The following is a 27,040-nucleotide window of genomic DNA, read 5'->3' on the forward strand; positions in this document are numbered from 1 at the left end:
AACTAAACAAGGCATATACGGTAATGGCACGACACAAATTGTCGAGTATAGTGGGACAGCGTGTCAAGCCAGGGTGCGACCAAAATATTTTTATAACTTCTCCAAATTTTGGTTTTATTGTGGTCCTCTTGTGAGCGATAATGTGCTATTTTCTAAATACTCAAATGAAGTCCACGAGTGCATGTGCGTCCTGCTCGTGTTGCCTAACCCAAGGTCATCTCTCACTTGTGTTCATTTTTTAGGTGTTGCGTAAAAATTATTTTGATACTAGTTCATAAGATCGTTTGACGTGTAAAAAATAAACATGTAACTGTTAAATATAATTTTTACCAAAAATCTTTATAAATAATTGGCTCAAAACAACCAGTAAAAAGCCACCATTTTTCAATGCAACAAATTCAAAGAGATAAAAATGGTGTTCCTTTAGAAATTGTCATGAAGTGCAGCATCAAATTAAGACTTCATTTGAAAAATGAGTCGGACGGTATCACAAGGATGAAGCAAAATTGGTTTTATTAATGCAGTGCGACTCTTGTCGTCTTCAAATGCAACTAAAAATTCTCATACTTCTTCACTTTTTGCTTATGTAGTTATGCACAATTAAAATTACGACGAATTATTTAAAAACTTGAATAAAAGCCTTGACTCAATTGAAAGTTATTAATTGACGCTTGAAACTTAAATATTGATTTTTCTACCATATCCAAAATAATAAAAAAACATAAAATACACAATAAAATAACCTTATTCAAGTAAGAAGCTCCAAGCCTCCAAATCAAAACTTCATCATATAAACAATATCATCAAATATCATATTTAATTATACATAATCTTCGTCGCCACCGGTCAAATAAAAGATGGCATTACTATTTCACAATGGAGCAATTACAATAAACTGAAAACACTAAAGTGATATTTTTTGGCCGCTTACAACACCAAATTTCCTCTTAACATATATTACACACATTGTACTAAAATTGAGTTATTCAGAAAAGCAAAGTTCGAGTAAAGTCACAAAATGGATTATATTACACACCAATCATCATATGTACCCAAAATAAATTGGAGTAAAAGAAAATAAATCGAACATAGGATTGTACTCAAGAGAAGAGTCGTTTCCGAGTGTTTCATGTACGTTATGCATAACTCGGGTTGAGTGCTAAAGCTTCTTGATAGATCATTTCTTTCATTTCTTCTTCTCCTAAGGCTTGTTTCTCGAATTCGAATGAGAAAGTCTCTTGGCATACAGGTTCATCGGATATATCATGTAATCTAGCAAGGTAAGGATGCGATAGGGCTTCTTCGACTGCATAAGACCAAAAGTAAACTTATAAGGATAGTATTTTTCTCGACTAGCATAGACAATTTACGTGTATTTCCCCCGTGGAGCCTTGGCTACATGAATCGAACGTACACAAGTAATGAACAGCTTACCAGTAATTCTCCGAGTGGGATCAAATGTTAGCATCTTCTCGATTAGATCGATTGCTAAGGGATTAACATGAGGAAAAACGTGTTTTAATGGCTGACGAGGTAGGGGTGGAAGTTGGCGTATGTATCGTCTGGCATCTTCATTTTGAAGAAACCCTAAATCAGCTTCAGTAGGTGTCCCGAGCAGCTGTGATATATGGAGAAAACTAGGCCAGTTAGTCAGCAACATTCTAAACATGAGAATTGCACAATAGAGCCAAGTAAAGTTGATGACCATGTTTGCCATAAAGGTCGGTCTAAAACAACCTCTTTGTTATCTCTAACAAGAATAAGGTCGTGTACATCCAAAACCCCTCCAAACCCACATACGTGGCGGGGCCATTTTATGGCGTTGAGGAAATGGAACACTGTTGTACACCAAGGAGTAACGGCATCTGAGCAATTAGCCAACTCTATTCACTAGTGCATCTCTATCATCATCATCTTACCTAGTGTATCCAACTCATAAGAAGTATGGTCATTGATCAGGGTCTGGGGACGAAAAAAAGGCAGCAACTCATACCCATAAAGGAGAGAGCCGCCAAGAGTCCCTGGGCTCGAGAAAAACAGTGAAAAACAGCAAGAATAGACTCCTCTTCTCGACAAAAACTACGGTGATGTAGAATACTTCTTCGTTTCAGAATGTCCTAAACAAATCAACCTCACAATCAAGATGCATCTACTATCCTACTTGGTACTAACATTCAGTGACAGTAACGGTGAAAATGATCCAATTATCATCAAGAAATTTCTGCTAAAATTAAGTCCATATCCTCCATTATGACCAGTTAGAACAAAGTGACATATAATAAACGGACAGAAGAGTATCACAGCAGCAAACAATCACATTTTAGGTCAAAATATTAATGTCTTGAAAAATCTAACCTCTGTCAACAGACGCATTTGATGAACATGATCTTTGCCGGGAAACAAAGGCCTTCTGTTCATAAGCTCCATATAAATACAGCCGACAGACCACAAATCAATAGCAGCAGTGTAATCGGAAGAGTTAAGCAACAGCTCGGGTGCTCTGTACCATCTAGTAACGACATATTCTGTCATGTGTTCATTTTCTGAGGTTGGCCGTGCAAGACCAAAATCACAAATCTTAAGATCACAATTTGCATTAATCAATAGATTGCTCGGCTTCAGATCTCTATGGATGACATTTGCTGAGTGAATGTACTTGAGTCCACGGAGTATCTGGTACAAGAAGTACTGCAAGCATATAGAGAATATGCGAATATAAATGAGACAAATGCATAATACCATAGATGATCCATTTTTTAAGTTCTGATCCACACAATTCTTCTTTTTCTATATCATCCAGACAATTTAAACATATCATTGTAAAAATCGTTAAAGTTCCAAAATGAATATCCAGAAGATACAGGAAATTCTACATTTAAAAGTTTAAACTTGATGAAACAAACTAGTGAAAGCTCAAGATGATATATTGTCAAAAGATACTTTAAGGGTGTAGGACTGGTGACCACTTTACAACAATCACACTAAATGTACTTCAGCTTTAATTTCCATATGATTTCCTTAATAAAGGTATATTAATTTAAGCATAAATATATAACTCTTCATTTAACTCTTCCAGAAAAAGCAATAAACAGACAGTTAAAAAGAAGATGACACAAAAGAAACTCCTTTTTTTTCCTCCAAACTTTTTTGTTTCAAACAAGTCCTAAAATACTTCCCATCACTTGGGTTTGACTGCCTAAACAAAACCTTTTATGACATGTTTGGCAAACTTAAAATTAAGAAATGTGGAATTGGGCAACTTCTATAGGATTTCAATGACAATGTAAAATAGGCTAAATATCAAAAATTGAAAATTCTAAGTAAATAGATATTATTTACAATTCATGAATTTAAATACCCAATTAAATTCTTCATTTCCAAATAAATTCCAGTTGCCAAACACTATCTTAAACAAATTTCAATTTTCAACCCAAATTTCTTATCCCCATCCCAAACTCACTCCAACCAAACGCCCCCTCAAGAGTAGTAATAATAGCACATTTAATGTAATTATTATATTGGACATTATATATAGCTAACAAAAGAATTACTTATTCAACGGGAAAATAAATTAAGTCTATTAAAAGCAATGTACCTGACAATGCTCTTCTGATAAATTTTGATGGGATCTGATTATTTGATGAACATCAGTGTCCATAAGCTCAGTTGCAACATAAACATCAGTAAATTCTCTTCTTAAAGGAGGAGGAACTACATCTCTCAACCCTATTATCTGATTTCAAGTCAGCAGTAATAATTTATTAGTATTTTTTCAATATGATCATTTTTTACCAAAAAAATAAGAGTACAATCCAACTGTATATCTTATTCACTAAGTTAACAATGTCATCAAATAAGGAGTCTATTCCCATTATATTGCTCAAAAAAAAAATAATTCCCACTTTGCTTGAAATGGGAAAATATTTCCCACATTACCGTCCACGTCAGAAATTTTTTTTTTTTTTTTTTTCAGACAAAACCGCCACTTGAGATGGCGGTTTGCCTTAAGCACTAAACCGCCACATGAAGCAGCGGTTTGCTTATTAATTTTTTTCTTTTTTTTAAAAAAAATTAAAATGATATGCTGTTTTGTACTGCTATAAAACCGCCACTTGAAGTGGCGGTTTGCTTACTTTTTTTTTTTTTAAAAAAAAAAATTTAATAATGTTTTGTACTACTATAAAACCGCCACTTGAAGTGGCGGTTATCTTACTTTTTTTTAAAAAAAAAAAAATTAATAATGTTTTTTACTACTACAAAACCGCCACTTCAAGTGGCGGTTTACTAATTTTTTTTTTTTTTTTTTAAATTAAAATCCATAAAACGCCATTTCAAGTAGCGGTTTAGTTCAGATCTCTTAACAAAACCGCCATTTCAAGTAGCGGTTTTATTAAAAAAAATATATATATTCTGACGTGGACGGTAATGTGGGAAATATTTTCCCATTTCAAGCAAAGTGGGAATTATTTTTTTTTGAGCAATATAATGGGAATAGACTCTCAAATAAGTCAACTTTCACACATGTTTTGCTAAAAGTAAAACTAAATAATAAAAAATTTTACTCTTGCTCTTCAAAATTAAGCAAATTCAATGTGTGAATTAACCCAATTCCACAATTAGAAAACAAAATTGTTATTAAACCTATTACATAGAACACTATATGTCTAGATTATTGAATTACTCCTATCTTATAGTCTTGTCGGCGTATCTAAATTTGCTATATTTGTCATTTTGCTATATAGTACAAATGAATGAAATTACTATTTATGGTGCTACATCACTAATCACACATAGCAAATTAATGATTACATATGGGACAAATACTATAAGGTTAGGTAAAAATCAAATCTAAAATTTTAATTGTTCTGATCTCTCCTGAGATAAGAACTCAAGTTTTTGTCCATCCCATTCACGTTTCAATTTTTTTGTCAATTTCAAACACAGCCAAAAATTAATTTAGACTATTTAGCCAGCAAATTCATAAAAACGGATGAATAAATACTCCATGTGCATAATAAGTACAAAATCTTTTTAAAAAGAATTATAGTTCCATTCGAATCCTGAAAAATGAAAGAGAAAGACTAGAAAAGTAAAAATATACATTTTCATGATCAAAATGGCGAAGAATTTTGATCTCACGAAGAGTACGCTTAGCATCCATATAGTTATCAAACGCATTAGCAATCTTCTTCATAGCAACCATCTCTTTAGTCTCTGAATTCAACACTGAACTGCTCAAAAATCACCAAAAATACTCAAAAAAAGAAATCAATAAAAACCAGAATTCAAAATTCCTAATTATTACCAAACAATTCCATAAGCACCACGACCAATAGGCAAAATCGGAGGTCGATACTTAGCAGTAACTTCAAACAAATTCCCGAATATATTGTACTGTATAAACTGTCCTCCATGAGTAAAAACTGCTGGAAAATCAGGAACTTGACCACCTCCGGCAGGATTTTGAGCAGCATCAACCATATTTGATGATTAATCAAGTTTTTGATTTGTGTGATGATTTGAGATATTCCAGATGACTGATGAAGAAGTGGAAGAAGAGAAGTCATTTATAGCGTTGAAGAAGACCAAGTCCGTAGAATGGAGTAAGAATGGGTCCGTGTCCGGGTTCGGGTCCGGTTCCGAGTCCGCATTAGCAGTATCAAGATTTTTTTAGTTTAAAAGCAACATAAATTATTGTGAGACACGGTTCTTTTGAGGGACTATTTTTAATTGTGTAGGCCCATAAAGAAAATAATTGAGCTTTGTTGGACTGGATTTGAGAAACGTCTCTCAAATACCAGCTCTATAAAGGGAATCTGTATTAAACCAGGGATTTGCAATTTCAATAATCATTTATTTGTTATTTTATATGTGTATTGAACTTGTTCGGCTACCATGTAAAGTATAAATGTTGATGTCTATATATTAAAGATAATATATTAATAAAATAAAAAAATAAAAAAAGGATTAAATAGGATTATTTTAATTGATAATATATAAATTTAATATGATTACAACATATACAATATTAATCAGAGTAAATTTGTTTATAACCTTTCTTAATAAAGGAAGCAAAACTAAAATAAGAATGTGAAATAAAAATCTAGCACGAAGAAAGTATTATTTTTATTTAATATTAATATAATATAAAAAAATTAACATTAATAATTTAATTTTTTTTTTTATTTTGTGTGAATAATTTTATATTTAGATTATCTTTTTATTGGTTTTATTTGCTGTCAGCATACTAATTGAGTATGTTGATAATAAACTAAGAATAAAAATTAGATTGTTGAAAAATAAAAGGATATATTGACCAAAAATTAAGGCTAAATGTTAAATTTGAAAAAAATAATCAAATTATCAAATTATCCAAATAAAAAATTATTTACGGCAAAAAAAAACTAATACTAAATTATTAATTTAATTTTTTTATAATTTTTAATCAAATAACTAAAGTTATATCCTATATAGGTTAGACTTTTGATTCCCTTGTGGTTTTTGGTTTAAGGCGACGCGGTTTTTGGTTGAAATAGGAATTGAAGCGATGGCGTTGATTTTCCGCCCGCCTCTTATCGTACGGTTGGTAATGTTTGTTTTTTTACATTTGCTTATTGCTAGTTTGCTACTATGCTTATATTGTTCAATGTTTGGCTTGCTTTAGGTTGCTTTCCTTTGAACTATACACTCTTGTACTCTAGTAGAGTTGAATTTGAATGGATTAGGAATGGTTATGTTTATGTATATGTAATCTTTGTCTTGTCTTGTTACGTATTTTTTCTTTTATTTTGTTTTTTATTTTTATGTTTTCATGCGTTAAATCTTTTTATTAACCTCAACCTTCTTATCATAAAGATATGATATGTCGTCTTTTATTCTTTTACTTAGCTTGATCATAACTTCAATGAGTGGGATAAATTATGATGATGATAACAATGTATCGATTATCGAGTATAGGGTATCTTTATCCCTAGACTTGATAGAGACATAAGACATGACTAATTAATGATGTGCACCATGTTAACAATAATCTTAAATTTAGTTTTTGGAATCTAAGACTTACTTTAAGACTCATGTGCACTCATTTTATAAATCAATTGACAATCAACATATCTTAATTGTACCTTTGTAAAAAAATATTTTTAGAGTACGAGGTGAGTCTTAAAGGTAAAGTGTAAAGACAGAAAAGGTTATATATGAATTCGTATGATAAAAAAAATTAGACAAAAGTTGTTAGAAATCTAATGCACAGAGTTTGAAGATTGAGGTTTGAGTCTGGAATATGTACACGTTTAGACGGGGATCATTTAGATTTAAATTTAGATCTTATTTTATAGATTTACCTACTTCTATAAATTATAGTCCTAATTTTTATTTTTGCGAATTATTGTTATAGAGGTTTATCACATGAAACACAACTATTAATTAATTCGAAATTATATGACATATTTGTCTTTCAAAACATACAACAAACAACAAATTACAATAGTGTAAATGGATCTAAATGTGGTAAAATATTGGTCATAATTTAGTAATATATATAAGGTTAATTTATTTTGCTTAGAAAAAGTTTATTTTTATAACTTTTTAGAACCATAATCTATCATATTTTGTTTTGAGCTAATATGTGAGTCAAACAATTCTATTATTAATTATATCATTAGTCATAATAATATACTATATTACTTATACTTAAAGAATTTTTTTCTAATTATTATTTAGTTTAGCAAGTCTATTGTATACTATTTTTGTTATTTAATAATAGCTACACTTTATTACTTTATAGAGAACTTTTTAAATGTGTATAGCTATTAATAAATAAAGGAGTTTGCTTGATATTAGTCGTAAATCGTGGCTCTTTTATAACCATATATTATACTCTTTAGTTTAATATGAATAACAATTCAATCTAAAATCCTAATATAAATAAAATACATCACAAGATGTAAAAAGAAAAAACTAAAGAAACCTTTAGTTAACATCCATATTTATCTTTTTTTATTATTGAAGCAAGACAAGATGATCAAAATCATGACTTCTACACAGACCAGAAGTTCTTCTACACACCCAAAACTTATCACTCAGCAACACAATAAGGAAAGTATCCTAACTTTCTCGAAGGTGAACAAAGCATTGTGTGCCAAAAGAACTCCATATAATTTTAATGCAAAAAAACTAAGAATGCAATGATCTTGAACTGCTTCAAATTAGTTATCATTTATCAGCTGCTTATGCATCAGCAAACCTAAAAATAAAGACCAAATAGTGCCTTAGAACACGAATATCGTGCCATGAGAGTGTTATGTTATGTACTTTCTCCATTTTATAATACTTGCTACACTTTTCTTTTCAATATCAACCAATCATTTCTTTTATGTGTGCCAAACCGAAATGGTGCAAGTATTATAAAACAGAGGTAGTATAAAAAAAATAAAAAATAAAAAAGAAAAAAAAGAAGATGATTAAGCATCATTACCCAAGTTCAGAAAGTTTCAGGTGAGCCTCAGCATAATCGGCAAAGAATGCATCTTCATCCTAATAACAGGAAATTGTTAAATCAGTGATAATATATTTGACTGATTCCTGCAGTAATAAGGTTAGTGAATTTATAATGTTTGATAGGTAATCCTCCTAATTTCATATGGTTTTGGGAAAGAATAAACCTCATTAATGTATGCGAGTCAACACTCATTACCTGTGGGCTTGTCGACCCAATCACACGGGTGCCTTATGGGTGTGTCTACAAGAGTGGCCCACGGGATGTCTATGTGACGAATTGTCACGACCTAACAGAGGAAATCTTAAAAGCAGAGGAAATCTTAAAAGCTAGGAGGGAAGAGATCAAGAGAACCAATATTTATATTCTTATATTGTACTCCTAATAAATTGAACCCCAAGAAGGGAGGGTAAGAAAGGAATAAGCCTAAATGTATCCACCAAAGACAGTCGTGACTTCTATTCAACAGTATGAATGGCAGTTTTGTTTTCATCAAATTTTAAGTTATCAAGCCTGCCATAACTAGAGAACATAGGATTTGACAAGAGATAGAATCATAAGTTATCACGAGTTATCAAGAAAAACTTACTGCAGCATATTTCTCAACGAATGGGCGGAAGACAGGGTCAGAGAGAAGAGCCTTGTCGGTTGGTAGCTGTAAGAGACCTTCCTTCTCACCACTCAATAGCTCCCTGTCATTTTGCGAAGCAAACCAGGGTTATTTGCACCTGTCACCACATTTTATTGCCGTAGGAAAAAATGTACTATATATACATATAAAGAAACTTACTTGAAGTAGGAGTTGTCAAAGACAAGAGGGTTGGCAGTCCAAGGCCCCTCGAAGCCAGAACGCTCCTTGTGGCATCTTCCCTAGAAAGGTATTTTGAATGAGAAATGCATTAGCACAGACTAAGGCACAAATAAGAAAGACACAGCAACTAAAAAGGATCTATAAACATACCAAGGTGTGGCCTCCAGAAAGAGCAACGATGTCCTGGTCAGTAAGACCCATTTGCTTGATGAAGACATCCCTCAAGTGGTCACAACCTGCAACAAATCCAACCAATTTTAAAATCCAAGCCTGCCATATGAGAGTAATATGTTCCTGATTGAATTTGGTGCAATCTTGTCGGTAAAAGTAGAATAATGCATACCCTTGGTGGCATCAGGGAGACGGCCTTCTTGGGGTGGCTCTGGCTTGTCCTGGTAAAAAAAAACGATCATAAACCCTTTTTGCCTCATATTATTCTCAAATTCTCACCAAATAGCTCATTTTTAGACTATAATGAACTAGAGTAAAATAAATTGATAATCATGTGAAGTTTTTAGTTAGGCAAAGTAACAAATGGTGTCTGCAATCAACATAAACGAAAAACAGCTTTGTATTTTTTACAATGTCAATTATGATTGTGTTGCAGTCAAGAATGTAATGTTATTGACTTATTGTTATTGTTGTATGAACACAAACTTTTGATTTATGATATAAGATATTTTGTTAAAGTAAATTCAACATAAAAACACTACTCCAGTCAAAAAATGAAGACATTGGTTGCAGTTATTGAACAATATAACTGGTTTTCAATAATTATAGCTGCGAAAAGTACACATGTACACAAGGTAATCACAAACCTCTCTGCCTGGGTGGAAGGGAACTTCGGGGCCTCCAGTGACTTCAACAGCCACAACTCCAGCCAACTACATCATATTAAATGGGGAAATTAATCAGGAATGAATGAAAAATCAGCAATAAAACAAGCTTAATAGATAGTCCACAGGGACCCAAGAGAGCACGAAGCTATACCTGGTAGAAGTCAGCATATGAGATCCCAGGGAATTGTTCTTTGAGAGGTTCCAACAACCTAACAGCAATGTCAAGTCCATTGTTAGCACCGTGGGCCAACTCAGCCTTGTGCCTCATTGTACCGAAGGGTCCTCCAGTCTTTGATTGCACATCAAAGGTACCAGCAGAGTGCCATCTGTTCACCAAAAAAGCATTCATCATTTGTCTATTCATGTAAATCAACATATCAACGCCTCACTTCTCAAACAAGCTCAGAAAACTTACGCAAGACGAAGCATAAGAGGAGCACATTGCTTCTCAGCAATCAAACCCCTGAGCTTTCTCTTGGCCTTCTCAATAGATTTCTGGTAGTCCTCACTGACAGTTGGGTAGCACTTCCCCATAGCTAATAGTATTAACAGATATTTCTCGAGCTTTTTGAAGTTTAGCATTTAAATGACAAAAATCAGTATATGTAACATATATTGATTTGCAGATCAAAAAACATGAACACTGAGCATCAGTAGGCCTTTCATCGTAGTGATTTGATTATTGTTATACTTGTGTCTTGCTATTGACTAGCATATAGCTGTCACTTTATTCATTTATTTTGAAGTTTTACCACCCATTCTTACAAGATTTTCCAGACATCATTTTATATCCAACAATCATATAAATTAAACCTCAACACTGATTGATGACAATTTAACTCGATAAGGTGAACAAATGCCAATTTTCATAGACATGATAATTTATAGTTCTTTTAATTTCGATTAAAAACTATTAGAATGACTAATTACATAATGTATATTTATTATTTAAGCAAATTGTATTTGATACCAATGGTCACTAACACCCTAAGTCCCATCTAGGCAGGAACAACTAAAGGGATTAAGCGATAAAATGTAGCTTCATTCATGCGAATAATAACAATCAGATGAAGACTTACAAGTTAATAATTACATACGAATACCCATACGTCAATAATACTATCATATTTTATTATTTTAACATGTATATCAAGCAAAATCTTAAACTTCCATTATTCTTTTGACCTATTGGCCGACTCCTCATATTCTGTTAAATCCAAAGGACGGATGGGAGTATAAAATTGTAATAATTGCGAGCGCACTCGAACAACGGATTGTTAGAAAACATAAAAACTCCAACTGTCCAACAGCAACACATCTACAACTAAACGACGAAATAAAATAATTTGGCAGCAGCGGTCATATAACAAATTTATTCATCACATAAGCACTTCCGTAAATTAAATCAGATCAAACACCAAAATCACAAAATTACACGACAAATTACTCAAACAAACAAACAAGCAAATGCAAACAAAGAACGAAATCAGACGAATGGAATCAAACAAAAGTTCGAATGTAAAATTTGAAATTTAATTTCTCACAAAAGAAGCAGTGTAAAATCAAATCAAACACCCAAAATCACAAAGTCATACCAAATTACTCAAACAAACAACGAAATTGAACGAAAATAGCATCAAACAAAAGCTTATAATCACATAACAAAATGCTAACTATCAAAAAATGGAAACCTCTCGCATAGATCTAAAGCCGATTCAGAAAAAAAGACGATGCCAAAAGAGTTGACGAACCTGAAAAAATGAAGAACCCTAAAATGCGGAATTGGTGAGCACGAGGAGAGCACAAGTTCAGACAATAATTTAGCTTATGTATGGAAAATGAACAAGATATATATAAAGAAACGGTATTTATGAAGATTTAATAAATGAAATTTGAGCCGTTGAATTCGTTATTAATGTGCGGCTGACAAATAATTCGGAAATCTAGGCTTTTGATTGGTTGAGCATTTTTGGAGGAAGTTTTGCTTATATTTGCATATATTTATATGGGGGAGAATACTAATTTTCTATTCTTATAAAGATGTGAAAAGAATAAAATAGTAGAATGATTCATGCTTATTCTTGCCTGCCTCGTTTGATTTTATTTGTTTTCTTTTCTTATTCATTCAAATGATTTACAATTTGGTCTAATTTTAGTTGAAATCTATTACACTTTTTTTCGTACAAAAGAGGTTTGATATTTGTTGTGCTAATATTTAGCTATTTCTTTTTCAGTTAACTCTATACTAAAAAATACAAATAATAAAAGGCGATTAGATTTTCCATTATAGATAAACACACAAATACATGTTTATGGGGTCTTTGCTTTGCATTATGGGGTATTTGGCAATTTATTGTTAGCTTTTTTGGCTAGCTTGTTTGACCAGCTGAAAATGTTGGTTGTTTCTGTTGGTTTTTAAATTAGGTGAAAAAGCTAATTGTTTATGAAATTGTTAAGTAAATTTAAGTATTGGTTGTTGGTTATTTGTTTGAGCCAACAAGCCAAAAGCCAACAAAAAAAAAGCTAATTGGAGTAGCTTTTTCTATTTTGGCTTAAAGGCAAGCTTTCCAGCTAGCCTAAAAGCTATTTATAAAATACTTTTTCAAGTTGTTTAACTAACAAACAAGCCAAAAGCTAAAAATCAATCAAAAAGTCAATGTAAAAGCCAACTACCAAGCACTTATATATTAGTATTAAATGATTTAACCAACAAACTTTTTTGAGATGTTTATTGATTAGGATATAAATTATTTGTGAATAGTAAATTTGAACAATATTTTAAACTCTAAATTTGATTGAATTTGTCATTAACTATTAACTTAAACTTTTAATTGAGAATACACATGATGATAAGTTTTTACTAAATTGATTTAGATTTGCAAATATTAATATTTATGTAGAGGACGATGACTTATCTATCCATTTATTGTGTTCTTGGCTTCTTGCCTTCCTCCTACAAACATTTTGAAGATACTAGCTTGTAGAGATACTTTATGCAATAAGGATTGAGGATGATAGAATGCCCTTATCTCGATAGGTCATGAAAACATGTTTACAGTATTAAAGTATATAATCTATTTTAGGACCTCAATCATCAACTTAAGTTTTTGGTTGAAACCCTAAAATATGTTATATACTCTAACATACAACTCTTATTTAGTCATTGAATTTGGTAGAATCGAGGTGTTGCATGTTCAATTTTTTAAGCTGGCTTAAATTTTGTTTTTGTAGCAAATATTACAAGATGAAAGGATAATGAATTTGGTAGCATCATTTCTATACAAATATTGCAAACATATAAAGAAAGAAATTATGGCTTATCATTATTTTATTCACGTAATAAAGAGGCTAAACAGCACTGAATAATTCAGTTCCTCTTACTTTAACTATCTTATAAATATTTGGTATGAAAATCAAAAAGAGATAAAAATAATTATTAAAGATAGTAGAAAAAATGTATAAGCGAAATGAAAATATAAGTTAAATATATAAATAAAAATTAAAAAGTTATTATAAATTATATAAAAAATAAAAAAATATATAATAAATTTAATGAGACATATTAAAAAGAAAATAAGACCAATTATAAAAAGTAGTGTCGCATGAAGTCACAATTGATACGTGTGAAGTGTGAACACATTTTTTGGTACCATGATTCCATCTTTTGAAAAGTTGAGCAAAAAAGGTGACGAGGACAAAATTTATCAAATTTGGGCAATTATGCTTTGTCTTTTTGGGACAATATTAAAGGAGTAATACTCGCCTTCTTTAGGGAATGCTAAAGTAAATTTTCACTCACTTGACTATAAAACAAAAATAAAATAACTTTGATAATGAAATTCTTAAATAATTTAGAGTAAAAAGAGAAATTAAGATTAAAAATAACAATATGTTCATACTTATTAATTAATATTTACTTTTGAGACAATGTTGACACTTATTTTCTCTTGATACGGGCTCTTACCTTTTAGGATAAAATTAAGAAAAAATTGTCCAAAATAATCTAATCTTTATTAGATTTTCCTGCAATAATCTAAACTTTTGATTAATTATTAATAATACTAACTAATAAGAGTATTTTTCTCTTAACATCCAAACTGGTAAATGAACCTACTATTGTAGGTGATTTGATAAAAAAATAAAAAAATTAAAACACAAACCGGCCAATTCCTACTACCACCAACCCACCACCACCACCATCCCTTCCCTTTTTTCCGACCACCACAACTCCCCTTCCCTTCTGACAAGTGACACCAGCCTCTCCCCTCCTATCAACACCAATCTCACCTTCATCTTCATCTTCAACCTTCATAACCTTTTAATGTCTTTATTTTCATTTTTCCTCTCCTCTTCATTTTCAACCTAACAACACCACTTTAATGGTTATATCTTAGTTTTATCTTCAACCTTCATAAACCTTTTAATCAAGTACTTCAAATGTCTTTTTTTTAATGTGGAAGCGTGATTTCTCCAAATAAGGAACACATCAACGTATTACAGTTTGTTTGGTTTGATGCTTTAAACCAAAGAATAAGTATTCTCATGTGAAAAAATTTATTTGGAGAAGGCTGTTGTTTTGTTCAATTTGGGTGCGGTTAATAGTCAGATTGGGTTGTTTTTCGATCGGACTTTAGTGGAGCCTGGAGGGATCGATAATGTCTCTGTGATAGCTGTAGCGGGTGGGTCTGCTACTATGGATGTGTCAGTGGAGTGTGCGGGGAGGAGGGTGGCTGATGTGGGGTGGTGGCGGGGGTGGGAGAGTAGGAGGGTGTAAAGGTGGAGGAAATGTATTTTGAATTCTTTTTTTGTTTTTTACTTTTTGTTTTTCCCTAAGTGACTTGTTTAACAACTTTTAGGTAATTTGAAATGTTGGTGGAAAACACACATGTTAATTGGTATTATTTATGATTAATTAAAAATTGAGATTATTGTAGGAAAATTGAATAAACGTTTGATTATTCTAGGCAATTTTTCCTAAATTAACTACATTCTCTTACCCATATACTATTTTCGAGCGGGATATTGGATATATAATGATGACGATGATACATAATAGTTTTAACAAGTGTCATCAAATGTATAGAAATGATTTATACTTCATCCATATTGAATTACAATTATTATTTATTAAAACTATTCGTCATTTGAGTTTATCTCATTTATTTCGGTTAATGTGCAAGAAAAATAATTAAGTGAGATTTTATTTGAATCGCATAATCACATATATTTTATAATAATACTATTTTAGAATTTTATTTACACATATTTAATATATAAATGATCAAAATAAAACATTTAATAGCGTAAAAAGTCAAATGTAGTAACTATAATAAGACGAAAGGAATATTAACCGTGTAGGTATCCAAAATCCCAAGCACATGATTATGAACACTATAATTAGTTGATCTTTTTTTGGCTAAATTATTATTATACTATTAGTATATGTGTTTTGTACAATGTGCAAATATATTATTCTTTTGATAAAAACTGTAATAATCTTTAATAATAAAATTAAATTATAAGTGCCAAGAATCGTGTAGTAATTCCAATTTCTATATTAAGTTGATTGTTTACATAATCTCTTGCTCTTATTTATATTCTAATACAAAAGTAAGTCAAAATATTTTACTATATTTAATTTAATTTCTTAATCATCATACAGATTTTAATTAATTTATTTACTATTTCTAGTTATATTATTACTAAATAAAAATTAATTAATATTTTATGTAATTATTTATCATTTAATTTTCTATTTATCATGCCCATTTAGTGAATTACATTTGGAATTTTTAACATTTTTACGAGATTATGTGAATATGATTGTGATTATATGATAAGTATTGACTTGCCGTAAATTTAAATGAAAATCTCTATTAGGGTTTAAGGATCGAAGAAACGAAAAAGGAAAGAACAATGAGAGAAATTGAATTATCACTGACCCAAACGCAAAGAATTCGACTTCAACGAGCTCTAGAAAAGCTTCAAAATATCTCTTCCAAATCCAATGCCAATGCTTCTGTCACCATCGCCGATTCCATTCCTGTAAACTTCGAAGATGGCGTTCTGAAGTAATTCTTCATCTTCCTATTCTTTCCAAAACCCTAATTTGCATACATTGTTTCTGATAATTGTTATTGTTCTGTGTTTAAGGGGTCATGGAACTTCAGAACTTGATGGACAAGTTGTTGCTACTGTTTGCGGAGTTGTTGAGCGAGTTAACAAGCTCGTTTACGTTCGTGCTTTGCGTTCTAGGTTTATAATTTTGATGATTTGATTTGTAATATTGAATTTGTTACTTTTTTGATGGATTTGAAGCATTTTTGTACAAATTGTTTTTGATTTTTGTTTAATTGGTTTGCTTTTGTAGGTATAAGCCTGAAACTGGAGATATTTTAGTTGGACGAGTTATTGAGGTCATCTTCATGATTTTTATACAATTTCCCTTTTTCTATATGTTGAATGTTGATTGTATGATATTTCTGTGATATTTTAGAAATGGAGCTTTCTATCATTTGATTTCATGATGATATATTGAGTAAATTGGTTTTAATTTTATGCAGTTAGGGTGTATAATTTACTGACTTCATTCATTGTTTGTTGGTGAATTAGAATTATTTTGCAAAATCAGATAATGTTGATTTGGAATCTGACATGGTGCTTTCTCAGAGCTGCCTCTGTGTTGATTGTATGATTTTTCCTGTGATTTATTGGAAATGGAGGTTTCTTTCACTTGATTTTAAAATGACATGTTGACTAAAGTCATTTTTAATAATATGCAGTTTGAATGAATAATTTGTTTTTTTGAATTTGTGTGTTGGTGAATTGAAATTGATTGCACATTCATAAATATTGATTTTGAGATCCGATATGGTTCATTATTAAAGATTTCTCAATTTTTTCTCATATAAATTTAGGTTTCTCAAAAACGGTGGAGAGTTGAGATTAATTCAAACCAAGATGCGGTTTTGATGCTTTCTTCAATCACATTGCCGGATGGCATCCAGGTATATTTTTTGTTCTCGATCATTTATACACAACACATACAGTTCTTTGTCTTACTTTGTGCTTGATTTTGTTCCTTACGATTTCATTTACTGTACACTCTTATGAAGAATTTGAATGCTGTGCTTTCAGCGTTAGGCAATTCTTGGCTGAAAATCTTGTTGCTTGTAAGGTGGTGCTTAGTTTATTTTTGTTTCTATTATTTCTTTAGACCATGTGCTTAGAGTATGATGTACTCTCATGGTGGTTTTGGTGTAATTACTGATTATGTATACAAATGCGACTATGAGTACCATTTGGATTTAGTCTTTAAAGACGACCTCACACACTATTAAGTTTTTAGTTTTTGTAGCTAGCGTCCTACTTTGGGACTAAGGCTCTCACATTATTCTTGTTTTTGATCGTTAGCTATTGAGAAATCTTTTTAGTCAACTAATCAAGAGATCTTATTCTCATTCCAATATTTCAATAGCTTTCAGAATTCAGATCAAAAACAAGAAAAGCAAAACTGTATACTAGAATAGAATGTTAGGTGTCATTTGAAAGTTACATTGTGGATAAGTCATAAGAAATTCTTCTAATGCTTGCTTTTGAAGCTTAAAGCTTTGAAAGACAAGGTATTTCTAGTTTTCCTCCACAACACACAACCTGTTTGCATATATCAATATTTTTTAAACATCCTGTGTCCCGTATGTGCAAATGGAAGGTGTCTTGACTATTTGAAGATCTTCTTCATCCTTTGTTGAAAGGCTTCGGTCCAAAGGTTTTCGGGAGTTGGGACGAATGAATAACATTAGAAGTTGTGGGTAAAGCTTTACATAAGACGTTTGATGTGTATCCCCAAAGGGATTGAATTATCACCTTGAATTGGTGCACAATTGAAGGAATCTAGATGCTTACTTTGATTGAAGAGAATAAATGTGGATGCCAGCTGAGCTAGCACGTAAATATTTTCGAGAGTTGTAAAAAAAAGAAAGAACAAGGATTACTAAATGGAAAAGGACAAATCGAGTTTGGCTAGTTCTCTAAGTGTGTCACTAACATTAAGATGCAAAGTAGTTTGTAGCATTCTCATGGACCAAATTCTTCCTGCTGACTTAATTTTAAAAAGCAAGCCTCGCTTTGCGCCTTGTGCTCTTCGAGCTCTGGCTTGGCTGAAAAATGCCCCGTCTAGGTGAGGCAAAGCCCACTACAAGAGGCGTGCGCCTTGGGTGCCTCGATGTGCTTCACGCCTTGTGCGCCTGGAAATTAACTTATGCTGCTTGTTTGTTAGATAAAGAAATAACACTCAAAACCCAAATTTGCTTGAATATGAAGTTCGAGAAGCTTTTGTTAGAAAAAGAAATAAAACTCGAAACCCAATCTTTACTTGAATTTGTAGTTTGAGAAAACATTGCTTCTCTAAGAAAAACATAAAGCACGCGAAGAAGAAAAGTATTGTGGGAATTATTCATATTCTCATGATAATAGTTGTGTTGAAGTGGTGTTTTCCGCAAGGATAATGAATGTTTTGAAACTTGTTGATACTAAAATATGAATATCATGTTTGAAGTATTCTATATGTTTTAAAATTGATTTTCAAGCTCTAGCGATAAAATGCGCCTCGCCTACAAAAAGTTCACTCCTAGGCTCTAAGGACCTTTTGCGCCTTGGTGCGTCTCGCGCTTTTTGTAATCAAGCCTGCTGGCTGTTCTGTTTTACTGATTGCTGTCGTGGGTGTCTTTAAGAGAGCCTTTTTGGGTTCGGGAAGCCTTGCTAGAATGCTGCTGTTATTGTATTTTCCTGGTCATTTCATCACTTGTTTGTTTATATGCTGTCTCTAGTACTCTCTAGTATGTGTTTCTGGTTTAAATTTGTAAAGAACAAAGGAGTGAAAATGGCTACATCTATACATAGTAGCTAATCAGTCAATGCTGTGGAATCATTTGAAGTATTGTTTATCTTTGTATTTGGTCTTCTCTCTGAACCAGCTTGGTAATAATAATTGTTTTACATATATTGTCATCGTTAGAGGCGGCGTACTCCAGTTGATGAACTTAATATGCGCAACATTTTTGAAGAGAACGATGTCATCTCCGTAAGTTCTTTGCTAGTTCAAGTGCTGTATTTTCATGTTGCATGATGGCTTTAAATAATCACTAGAGTATTTTCTATATCTTCCTCTCAGGCCGAAGTTCGTAATCTTCAACATGATGGTACTTGGCAGCTTCATGCGAGGAGTGATAAGTATGGCAAGGTGTGGATTCTGGTTAATCCTTTTATTTCTTCATGTAAATTGAAAATGATTATGGGGTTTTGACTATAGTAGAGTCAATATTCTGTAAAAGTGTGAGAGCAGTGAGAACTGTTTGTACATGAATAATCTTAACGGATGTCTAGCAGAGGTATCCCAGCTAGCTTTTCCCTTTTTATGCCTTTCTGGTCCTTAGCAATCTCATGTTTTCTAGTGACTATGCGTCTTGAAAATTCTAGGAATTTTCCAGGAAGGATTTAGGATATATAATTATGGGTTTTGGGCTTAAGCTTGAGTCTTGGTGCATTTTAACAACTCTAGGACATAGTACATCACAGAATTTAGGATGTACCTCTGGTAATTTGCTTTTGTCAAATTGCTTTGACATTTATGAGAACAGGAATGTACTTGTTATAAGAACTTACCTGCAAGTTCTTTTTTACTTCATTTTCATTACTCTGCATGTTTTCGCAGCTTGACAGGGGTCAATTAATTTCTGTCCCTTCTTATTTGGTTAAAAGACGTAAACAACACTTCCATCAGTTAGATCAGTACGGAGTTCTCTTGATACTCGGATGCAATGGCTATGTCTGGGTTGGTGAACTCATCGAAGCAAAAGACGCAATGGAAGTGGATTCTGTCAAAGAATTTGAAAACTCCAATACAAGTACCAGTGGCGTTTATAGTCTCCTAGTAGACGAGCCAAGTTACACACCCTTAGAAATACGCCAGAACATATGCAGGATTGCGAATGCTGTCAGAGTATTGTCGATTTTGGGTTTCAATATAACTGTTGAAGTGATATTGGAACTATTCGATTTGAGTACCTCGTTAAATCTCGACATACATGACATGCTTGGAGCTGAGTTCTGTGTTATGGTTGCGGAGAAAGAGGCCGACAGACGCAGCACCGTATATAAGAGGAAGGGCTGAGTTTGTATCTTCTAGATTCATTTGCTGATGTGGTTTTTACTAATCTTTTGAGGTAGCACTTTTTGTTTGTTTGTTTTTCTTCAATGGGGAAGGTTATTTTTTTTAGTCTTCTAGAGTATTTTGAAGCAATTAAACATTTTTTTGGTTATGGACAGAATTATTCAGTTTAATGTTGTGGGAAGAACTAGTTTTTGAAGAAATATATTGTGATATGGATATTCAATCTGGAGTTGTTAAATTGTACTATCTTCTTTAGTGTTCTTAATTGCAACACATTTTTGTTTATATTTTGGGTTGAAGTTGAATTTTTTCTTGTTGGAGCATTAGAAGCTTTATATTGATTTATTATAAGATTTAATTTTATATTTTTGAGTTTATAAATAACATTTTGTAATAATTTTAGTGACTAATAAAAAATTCATATCTTTAATTCATCAAGGTTCCTCAACTTACTCAAATCTAAAATAATCAATAAAAAATGATAAAAACCTACCCGATTTATAAATGACTTGATATGGCAATGCCCATATGAAAACAACTTAACACAAAACCGACTCATTTTGTTAGGTTTATGTCTCTTGTTTGTATTGACATGACCAATGTTGAATATGATAAGATTTGTTAGAGTTTCAAAATCAACTACTGTGTTGTCTTATACTCTTTAAAATTCACTATTAATGTCTCATTTGCTTTATGCACTTTATCTGATACACTTATTTAATCACTAATATCTCTAATTATGCATAATTAAAAATTATGAAAAGTTGATATGAATAATCGTTGCATTAAGACGAATTGAACAAAATCTCACTTGACTATGTTTTAACTTATAGATTAATAATAAAATACAAATTAAGAGTATGAGATAAATAGTGTCCAAAAAGCAAATGGGACATTAACGCTGAATTTGTGGGAGTAATATTTTTTCATTAAGATATTGTTTTGTAAATATAAAAAAATCACGAAAAGTATGAAGGTTTTTCTACAAAAATTTCCAGGGCCCGTTTGGTACATGGTATTAGAAGGTTGTAATGGTAATAAAATTACGTAATAAAAAATTTGGTTGTTTGGATGCCTTCAATGGTAATGGATGATAATAAAATAAGGTAATGAAATTACCAAAAGGGCCATTTTTATTACCATCAAACAACTTGGTATTAGGCTGTAATGGTAATGAAGTATTACTGTGGTAATAAAATAAGGTAATGTTGTTTCGAGCTGAAGAAAAAAAATAATAAAGAAAAAAAAGGTAATATATGTAATTATCCAAAAAAAATATTATTATTAAAAAAAGAATCATTAGATAGAATGATTTAGATACAATAATGCTTTTAGATACAAATATACAATAATAAAACTAAGAGTCATTACCATTTTTTATTACTAACAACAAAATGCAATCAATGAAATATTATCTTCCATTACCATTCTTTAGTCATGCACACCAAACAAAAGAAATTTCATTACCAATTCTCATATCCATTCCTTTATTACTATTGCCATTACAACATTTCATTTCCATTACTTCATTACCATCGACCAAACATGCCGTCAGATCTTGTCATGGTAAAGATAAGGACAATAAACATGAATAAACTCCAGTCGAGACCAAAATCAATCTAATAATGTAATCAATAAACATGAGCCAATTTGACGTCAACTAATGAATTTGCCACCTCAACCAAGAAAAGATAAGCCAACAACACAACATGTCATTGTCTCAATCTCATTAAATACTTCCTACCAAAAAAATAGTACATAGGTTAAATATACATAATTTTACCATTATTAGTAATAAATAACAAAAAGGTTGTTTTCAATTGATCCTTAATAGCAAATATAATCGAGAATTTTTCATAGATAAGAAGTGCACATGATTTAATGAGACATTTTAATATAGTCTTTTATAATCTGAAATCAAAGAAATATCTCAAATTTTTGTATAAGACCGTCTCACCGTAAGTTGTGCCTCATACATGGATTAAATAGTCCAATAATACAAACTATTAGTATATGAAATTCTTATTTTAAAGTCATTTCATCAAAAGACAATTTCTCACAAAAGCAGCTCATCTATCTATGGTCCCATCAAAGCTAAATTTTCCATTAGTTGAATAACCCTTACTTATGGTTACACTTCCATTGGTACAAGTCCAACCTCACCCTACATTGACATTTTCTTTTTATCTTCAGATGCCAAGTCACCCAATCAGATTTTGTATTCCTTCTTATTTATTTATATTTATAAAATCAAACCAATCCTCAATACTATATTACAAGCCCCATTACATATATATTAGAGAAAAGCAAAGGGAAAGACGGGTAGAGAATAGAGAAACATCAAAATACATACAAGTAAAATGTTTGCTCTATAAGGTAACATGTTTTAACTAATGTTGCATTCTCTAGGGTCATCATCTATGGCAGCATCTCTTTCAGAAAACCTCAAGATATAAGCCTCTCCTTCACCATCATCGTCCTCGCTATCATCGGGAGATCTCCTGCGCCGCCTCTCAATAAAAGCAAGTGTTTGCCGTCTTTGTAGACGTAACACATGCATTATAACATCGGGAGTGAGAGTCACTCGTGAATGATCCTCTCTTCCTTTTCGGTTAAAATCCATAATCTGCACTCAAGCACGAAACAAGGTTTAAAAGGAATGTAATGGAAAACTCAAAAGCTCCTTGCCTGGTCAGGTATGACCGTTTTAGCCGGGGGCGGGTTCTAAGCGGCCTAAAAGGGCTCACATCCCCCCTCCCCCCCGATAACTTTAGGGTCATTATATCATACCATACCATCACACCTAGTAAATCCTAATTATAAAGCCAGAGTCCGGGGGTAGATAACATACAAACCATACACGTACCCTCTCGTAATAGAGGGCAGAGGAATGTGGTCAATTAGACCCCAAATAGCTAGAACCCTGCCAAGAAAGCGATGAAAATCACCGAGTACGTATTAGAAAGCCCTAGGTGTTCTGGCAGTCACTTAGTGGTCAAGAGTAAAATTTTTGAACTAGAGGTTGCGAGTTCAAATCTACGCCCCTCATACTTATGGCCCAATATCTGCCACTAGTTTTAGCCCGAATAACGAAAAGGAGAGAGGGAGTATTGTACCTCATCCACATCAGCCGGTAGGGGAGTAACTTTCTTAGAGACGGGAGACCAAATTTTTGCACTCTTTTCAATACCACAAGTGGCCAAGATAGGCATTGATGGGTGTTGTTCAAGTTGATTTACGACGTGCTTATCTCCAACCATCATTCGTACAAGTTTACAACCCTTTTTGTCCCAAATGAATATGTGCCCACAATCCGAACCACTAACAACATATTCATCATTCGGGCCAAAGAAGTTGACTCCTTTAGTTGTTTGTGAATTTCTATGCCCCGAATAAACTTTTGGTTCTTCGAGTTTCTGGAGCTCTTCGGTGGATATTGACTTGGGATTTGTCCCCATTCCCATGTTCTTCTGAAACAAGTACACAAGCTCATCATTATACGAAACGAGCAGTTCACTTGCATTTGAGTACGCAAGGCCGGTTATATGAACGTTGCCACTCTCTTTAAGATGATGGGGACAAAACGTGTTTAACGGTTTGTCTAAGTTACTTGATGCATCCCAACGGCATTTTCTCATGTCATATACGCGCACATATTCATCCGAACCTCCCACAGCAAGATAATTCGGGTTTCTTGGATCAGACACAATCGCGTTCAATCTAATCGTACTTGAAGAACCAGACCTGTCACTTTCCGTAAATGAGCAACAAGAGAAGAGCTTTGTGGGAGAATTGCTACGCAGATCAAACTGCAGATTACAGAAACGGAAATATTCATAGTATAACAACCGATTATCGAAATTATTAGACTGCTATTGATGTTTTGGACATACATGTTGAACAAAGCCATCTTCGCCACAGCTGTATAAAATGTAAGGACTTCCAGGCTCCATGGCAAGTTTAAAGACGGCTCCTCGATGCTTTCCTAACCTTTTTGTGTCGACGCTACCATCCTCTAACACATGACCAACCCTTACCTGGGCGACAATAAATTCAAAAATGTTGACAGCAAAAGCATCAAGGGGCAGCTACGGTGATCACAACGTTTGTTTTTTAAAAAAATGTCATTACGTTGGGTAAAAATAACATAAAGTTAAAAAAAACTTTCCTTTTGTCTACCACATGGAAAAAATAGAATTCAAGGTCACCAAGTGGATTAAAAAAATATTTGTCTACCATGCGGAAAAGACGAAAATTCCTGGTTATCACATGGAATTTCCCTTATTATAATACACAATCAATGTGCAAGCACGTACATGTAGCAAAAGAAGATATATTACGAAATTCTGAAACAAGCAACTTTTTAAAGTCAGAAGTACCTGTCCATCTTGTGCAGAAGTGACTATAACGCGGTCATCACTGAAAGGCATTATCTTGGTCTGAAATATGTTCTCTAAGTGACCAGAAGAATAAGTAAAAATTTTCTTTTTAGATGCCCAATTCCAGAATATAACTTGTCTATCATCCGACCCCGATATCAAAACCTTGCCGGTTGAATTGAATTCAACAGTATTGACACAACCCTTATGACCAACCAACTTTCCGTACAAGTCGAGCTGTTGAACAAGCCCCTACAGCACGGTGAAACAGACGTCAGACAAACAAGAACTTCACATAGTCGTTAGTCAACTAGCCTTAAAACAATGCTAGTTAGACACCTTCAGATTCAGGTTGAGGTTAGCCTTATTTTGAACCTCCCCTACGCTAATCTGAAAATTGTACAAATTATTTAGGAATTTATATTGGTGGAATTCCAGATAGCTTCTATGAACGGGATACTGAGTAGTGGGCATGATGATGATGATTTGGAAAATTGCATATGATGCCATCATGGTCAAGCCTTTGAGTATATATATATATATATTTTTTGTTGATTTATATTATCTATTTCACGCATCCCTCGAAAGACCGATACAAATATCTTTAGAAAAGCAATTACCAAAACATACAGCCAACAGGTTCAATAAACTCGTAAACAAAACCTACACGCTACAATCACATTAAATCTATGCCAAAACAAAATCCTCCGAACTAGAAAAAGAAAAAGGATCCTAAAGTACCTAATGAGTCATCAATAAGCTAGGTAATCCCACCTTCAAGGGAAGATTGGTTACCAAAATTGGTTATTTTTGTGAGAGATCATTTCTCAATGAGACAACCTCTAAACAAGAAGAGAGCAGCTTCATGGCCTCAGAGGCTCAGACAACCTGGAACGAAACCTTGAAGACTATGAACCCATTCTATTGAAAACCCTCCTTATTGAAAACTCACCATTAGTTATCTAGTATTTAGAATCTCAAGAGTTCAACTATAGCCAAATGAGGTCGTATTCCTTTGTGTTAGCTAATTTGGTCGACTAATACTCGTTTCTCTATGGTTTATCATCACTTCAGTTCACTACAACTCTATTCACTTCCTTCAGGTTCATGTCATCACTTTTATTCTCACATTTCACTATTCCTACAACTCTCCGTGCAGTTAAAATATTCTGATGAGTAGTTGGTTGAGTTTGAAAGGTAAAATCCAAATATTGGTACAAATCTTCAAGTCTGCTATTACCATTGTTGCTCATATTAGATTGCCAAGCCTCCAAATACCCCTGTTGTTGAAGATGATAAATCTACAAAACCCAACAAAGAAACATCCGACTCCCCCGAACACCACTCTAGGTGGGTGGGGGCCACCTAATGACATTGGGGTAATAGAATGTTGTTATATAGGCAATTGCTTAAGAACCGATAAAGTTTCTACCAACAACTTCATTTCATATCATTTAAATTTTCAGAAGTTCCATAAGAGGGAAAATTACAATAGGCAATAGGCAATCGCAAGAAATTACCCCACAAATCTATTTCATTCTAGTTCAAACCTCTTTACCTATACTCAGAAACTCATATCCGACACAGATACCTGTCCAAGTGTCCGACTCAGCTTAACTATGAAAAATACAATATTTTTGGTCCAAAACAAAGTGTCCAAGTCTCATACCCATGTCGAGGATCTGATACGGATACTTCAAGTAAAACCAAGGGTCCAAATAACAACTTCAAAGTTCAAACTGATCATTTTATAACAAGTAATCATCCATAACTTCAATAACCCAATTCTTAGAAAGTTCTAATTCTCTACCATCAATTCTACTGACTAATCATCCTTAACTTCAACAACTCAATTTTATTAGAAATTCATAATCATCCACTGTTCATGGAAGTTTTACCAAATCATCCTAACCTTTAAAAACCCAATTCAAAAAAAATCTATAATCTTTCACTATTCATGTTAGTTCTACCAAATTGGTTACTTAGATCTGTATCATCAATCATCATATCTCAAAATTGATCAAATTTCAAAAACTGATACATAATCGAACAAACAGCAACAAAGAAGAAAATACCTGAGATGCAGAAAGACGGCGAGTGAAGATTCTAGGTTGAGTTAAACCCAATTCTCTTCTGAAGCTTCCAGAAAACCAACCTCCATCACTGTTCTTGAAATCACTCCACATTTTTTGGGGCAGCAGAATTTGAGATACTACGTGGTTTGCTACTTGCTAGTGTTGGGCTGTTGGCTGGTGTGTGAGAGTTCAAAGATTTTGACGAAGCATCAAAATTCAGACCCGGGGGTCATACATGTATGGTAGGAACTAGGGAATATATAAAAGA

At 32.7% G+C, this 27,040-nt stretch overlaps 4 protein-coding genes across 4 annotated transcripts; 1 reads left to right on the top strand and 3 right to left on the bottom strand.

Moving 5' to 3' along the window:
* Positions 1–749: 749 nt before the first annotated feature.
* On the bottom strand, positions 750–5,827 carry LOC130806019 (mitogen-activated protein kinase 3). Its single transcript, XM_057670907.1, has 6 exons — positions 5,306–5,827; positions 5,102–5,231; positions 3,596–3,733; positions 2,356–2,688; positions 1,435–1,618; positions 750–1,306 (listed from the first exon to the last, which is right to left on the bottom strand). The coding sequence occupies exons 1-6, from the start codon at positions 5,479–5,481 to the stop codon at positions 1,137–1,139; spliced, it is 1,131 nt and encodes a 376-aa protein (XP_057526890.1). The 5' UTR covers positions 5,482–5,827; the 3' UTR covers positions 750–1,136.
* A 2,011-nt stretch (positions 5,828–7,838) lies between these two features.
* Positions 7,839–12,149, bottom strand: LOC130806020 (L-ascorbate peroxidase, cytosolic). The gene is made up of 10 exons (XM_057670908.1): positions 11,899–12,149; positions 10,563–10,711; positions 10,299–10,473; positions 10,127–10,192; positions 9,652–9,700; positions 9,459–9,544; positions 9,288–9,367; positions 9,087–9,189; positions 8,477–8,535; positions 7,839–8,245 (listed from the first exon to the last, which is right to left on the bottom strand). The coding sequence occupies exons 2-10, from the start codon at positions 10,679–10,681 to the stop codon at positions 8,230–8,232; spliced, it is 753 nt and encodes a 250-aa protein (XP_057526891.1). The 5' UTR covers positions 10,682–10,711; positions 11,899–12,149; the 3' UTR covers positions 7,839–8,229.
* A 3,851-nt stretch (positions 12,150–16,000) lies between these two features.
* LOC130806021 (exosome complex component RRP4 homolog) lies at positions 16,001–20,603 on the top strand. The gene is made up of 7 exons (XM_057670909.1): positions 16,001–16,218; positions 16,301–16,402; positions 16,518–16,563; positions 17,065–17,154; positions 19,164–19,229; positions 19,320–19,388; positions 19,860–20,603. The coding sequence occupies exons 1-7, from the start codon at positions 16,064–16,066 to the stop codon at positions 20,316–20,318; spliced, it is 987 nt and encodes a 328-aa protein (XP_057526892.1). The 5' UTR covers positions 16,001–16,063; the 3' UTR covers positions 20,319–20,603.
* A 1,927-nt stretch (positions 20,604–22,530) lies between these two features.
* LOC130806022 (uncharacterized) lies at positions 22,531–27,040 on the bottom strand. The gene is made up of 5 exons (XM_057670910.1): positions 26,773–27,040; positions 24,698–24,949; positions 24,212–24,355; positions 23,435–24,127; positions 22,531–22,944 (listed from the first exon to the last, which is right to left on the bottom strand). Exons 1-5 carry the CDS (start codon positions 26,881–26,883, stop codon positions 22,705–22,707), a joined length of 1,440 nt encoding a protein of 479 aa, XP_057526893.1. The 5' UTR covers positions 26,884–27,040; the 3' UTR covers positions 22,531–22,704.

Source organism: Amaranthus tricolor, chromosome 2 (genome assembly GCF_026212465.1).
Source record: "Amaranthus tricolor cultivar Red isolate AtriRed21 chromosome 2, ASM2621246v1, whole genome shotgun sequence".
Classification (NCBI taxonomy): domain Eukaryota; kingdom Viridiplantae; phylum Streptophyta; class Magnoliopsida; order Caryophyllales; family Amaranthaceae; genus Amaranthus; species Amaranthus tricolor.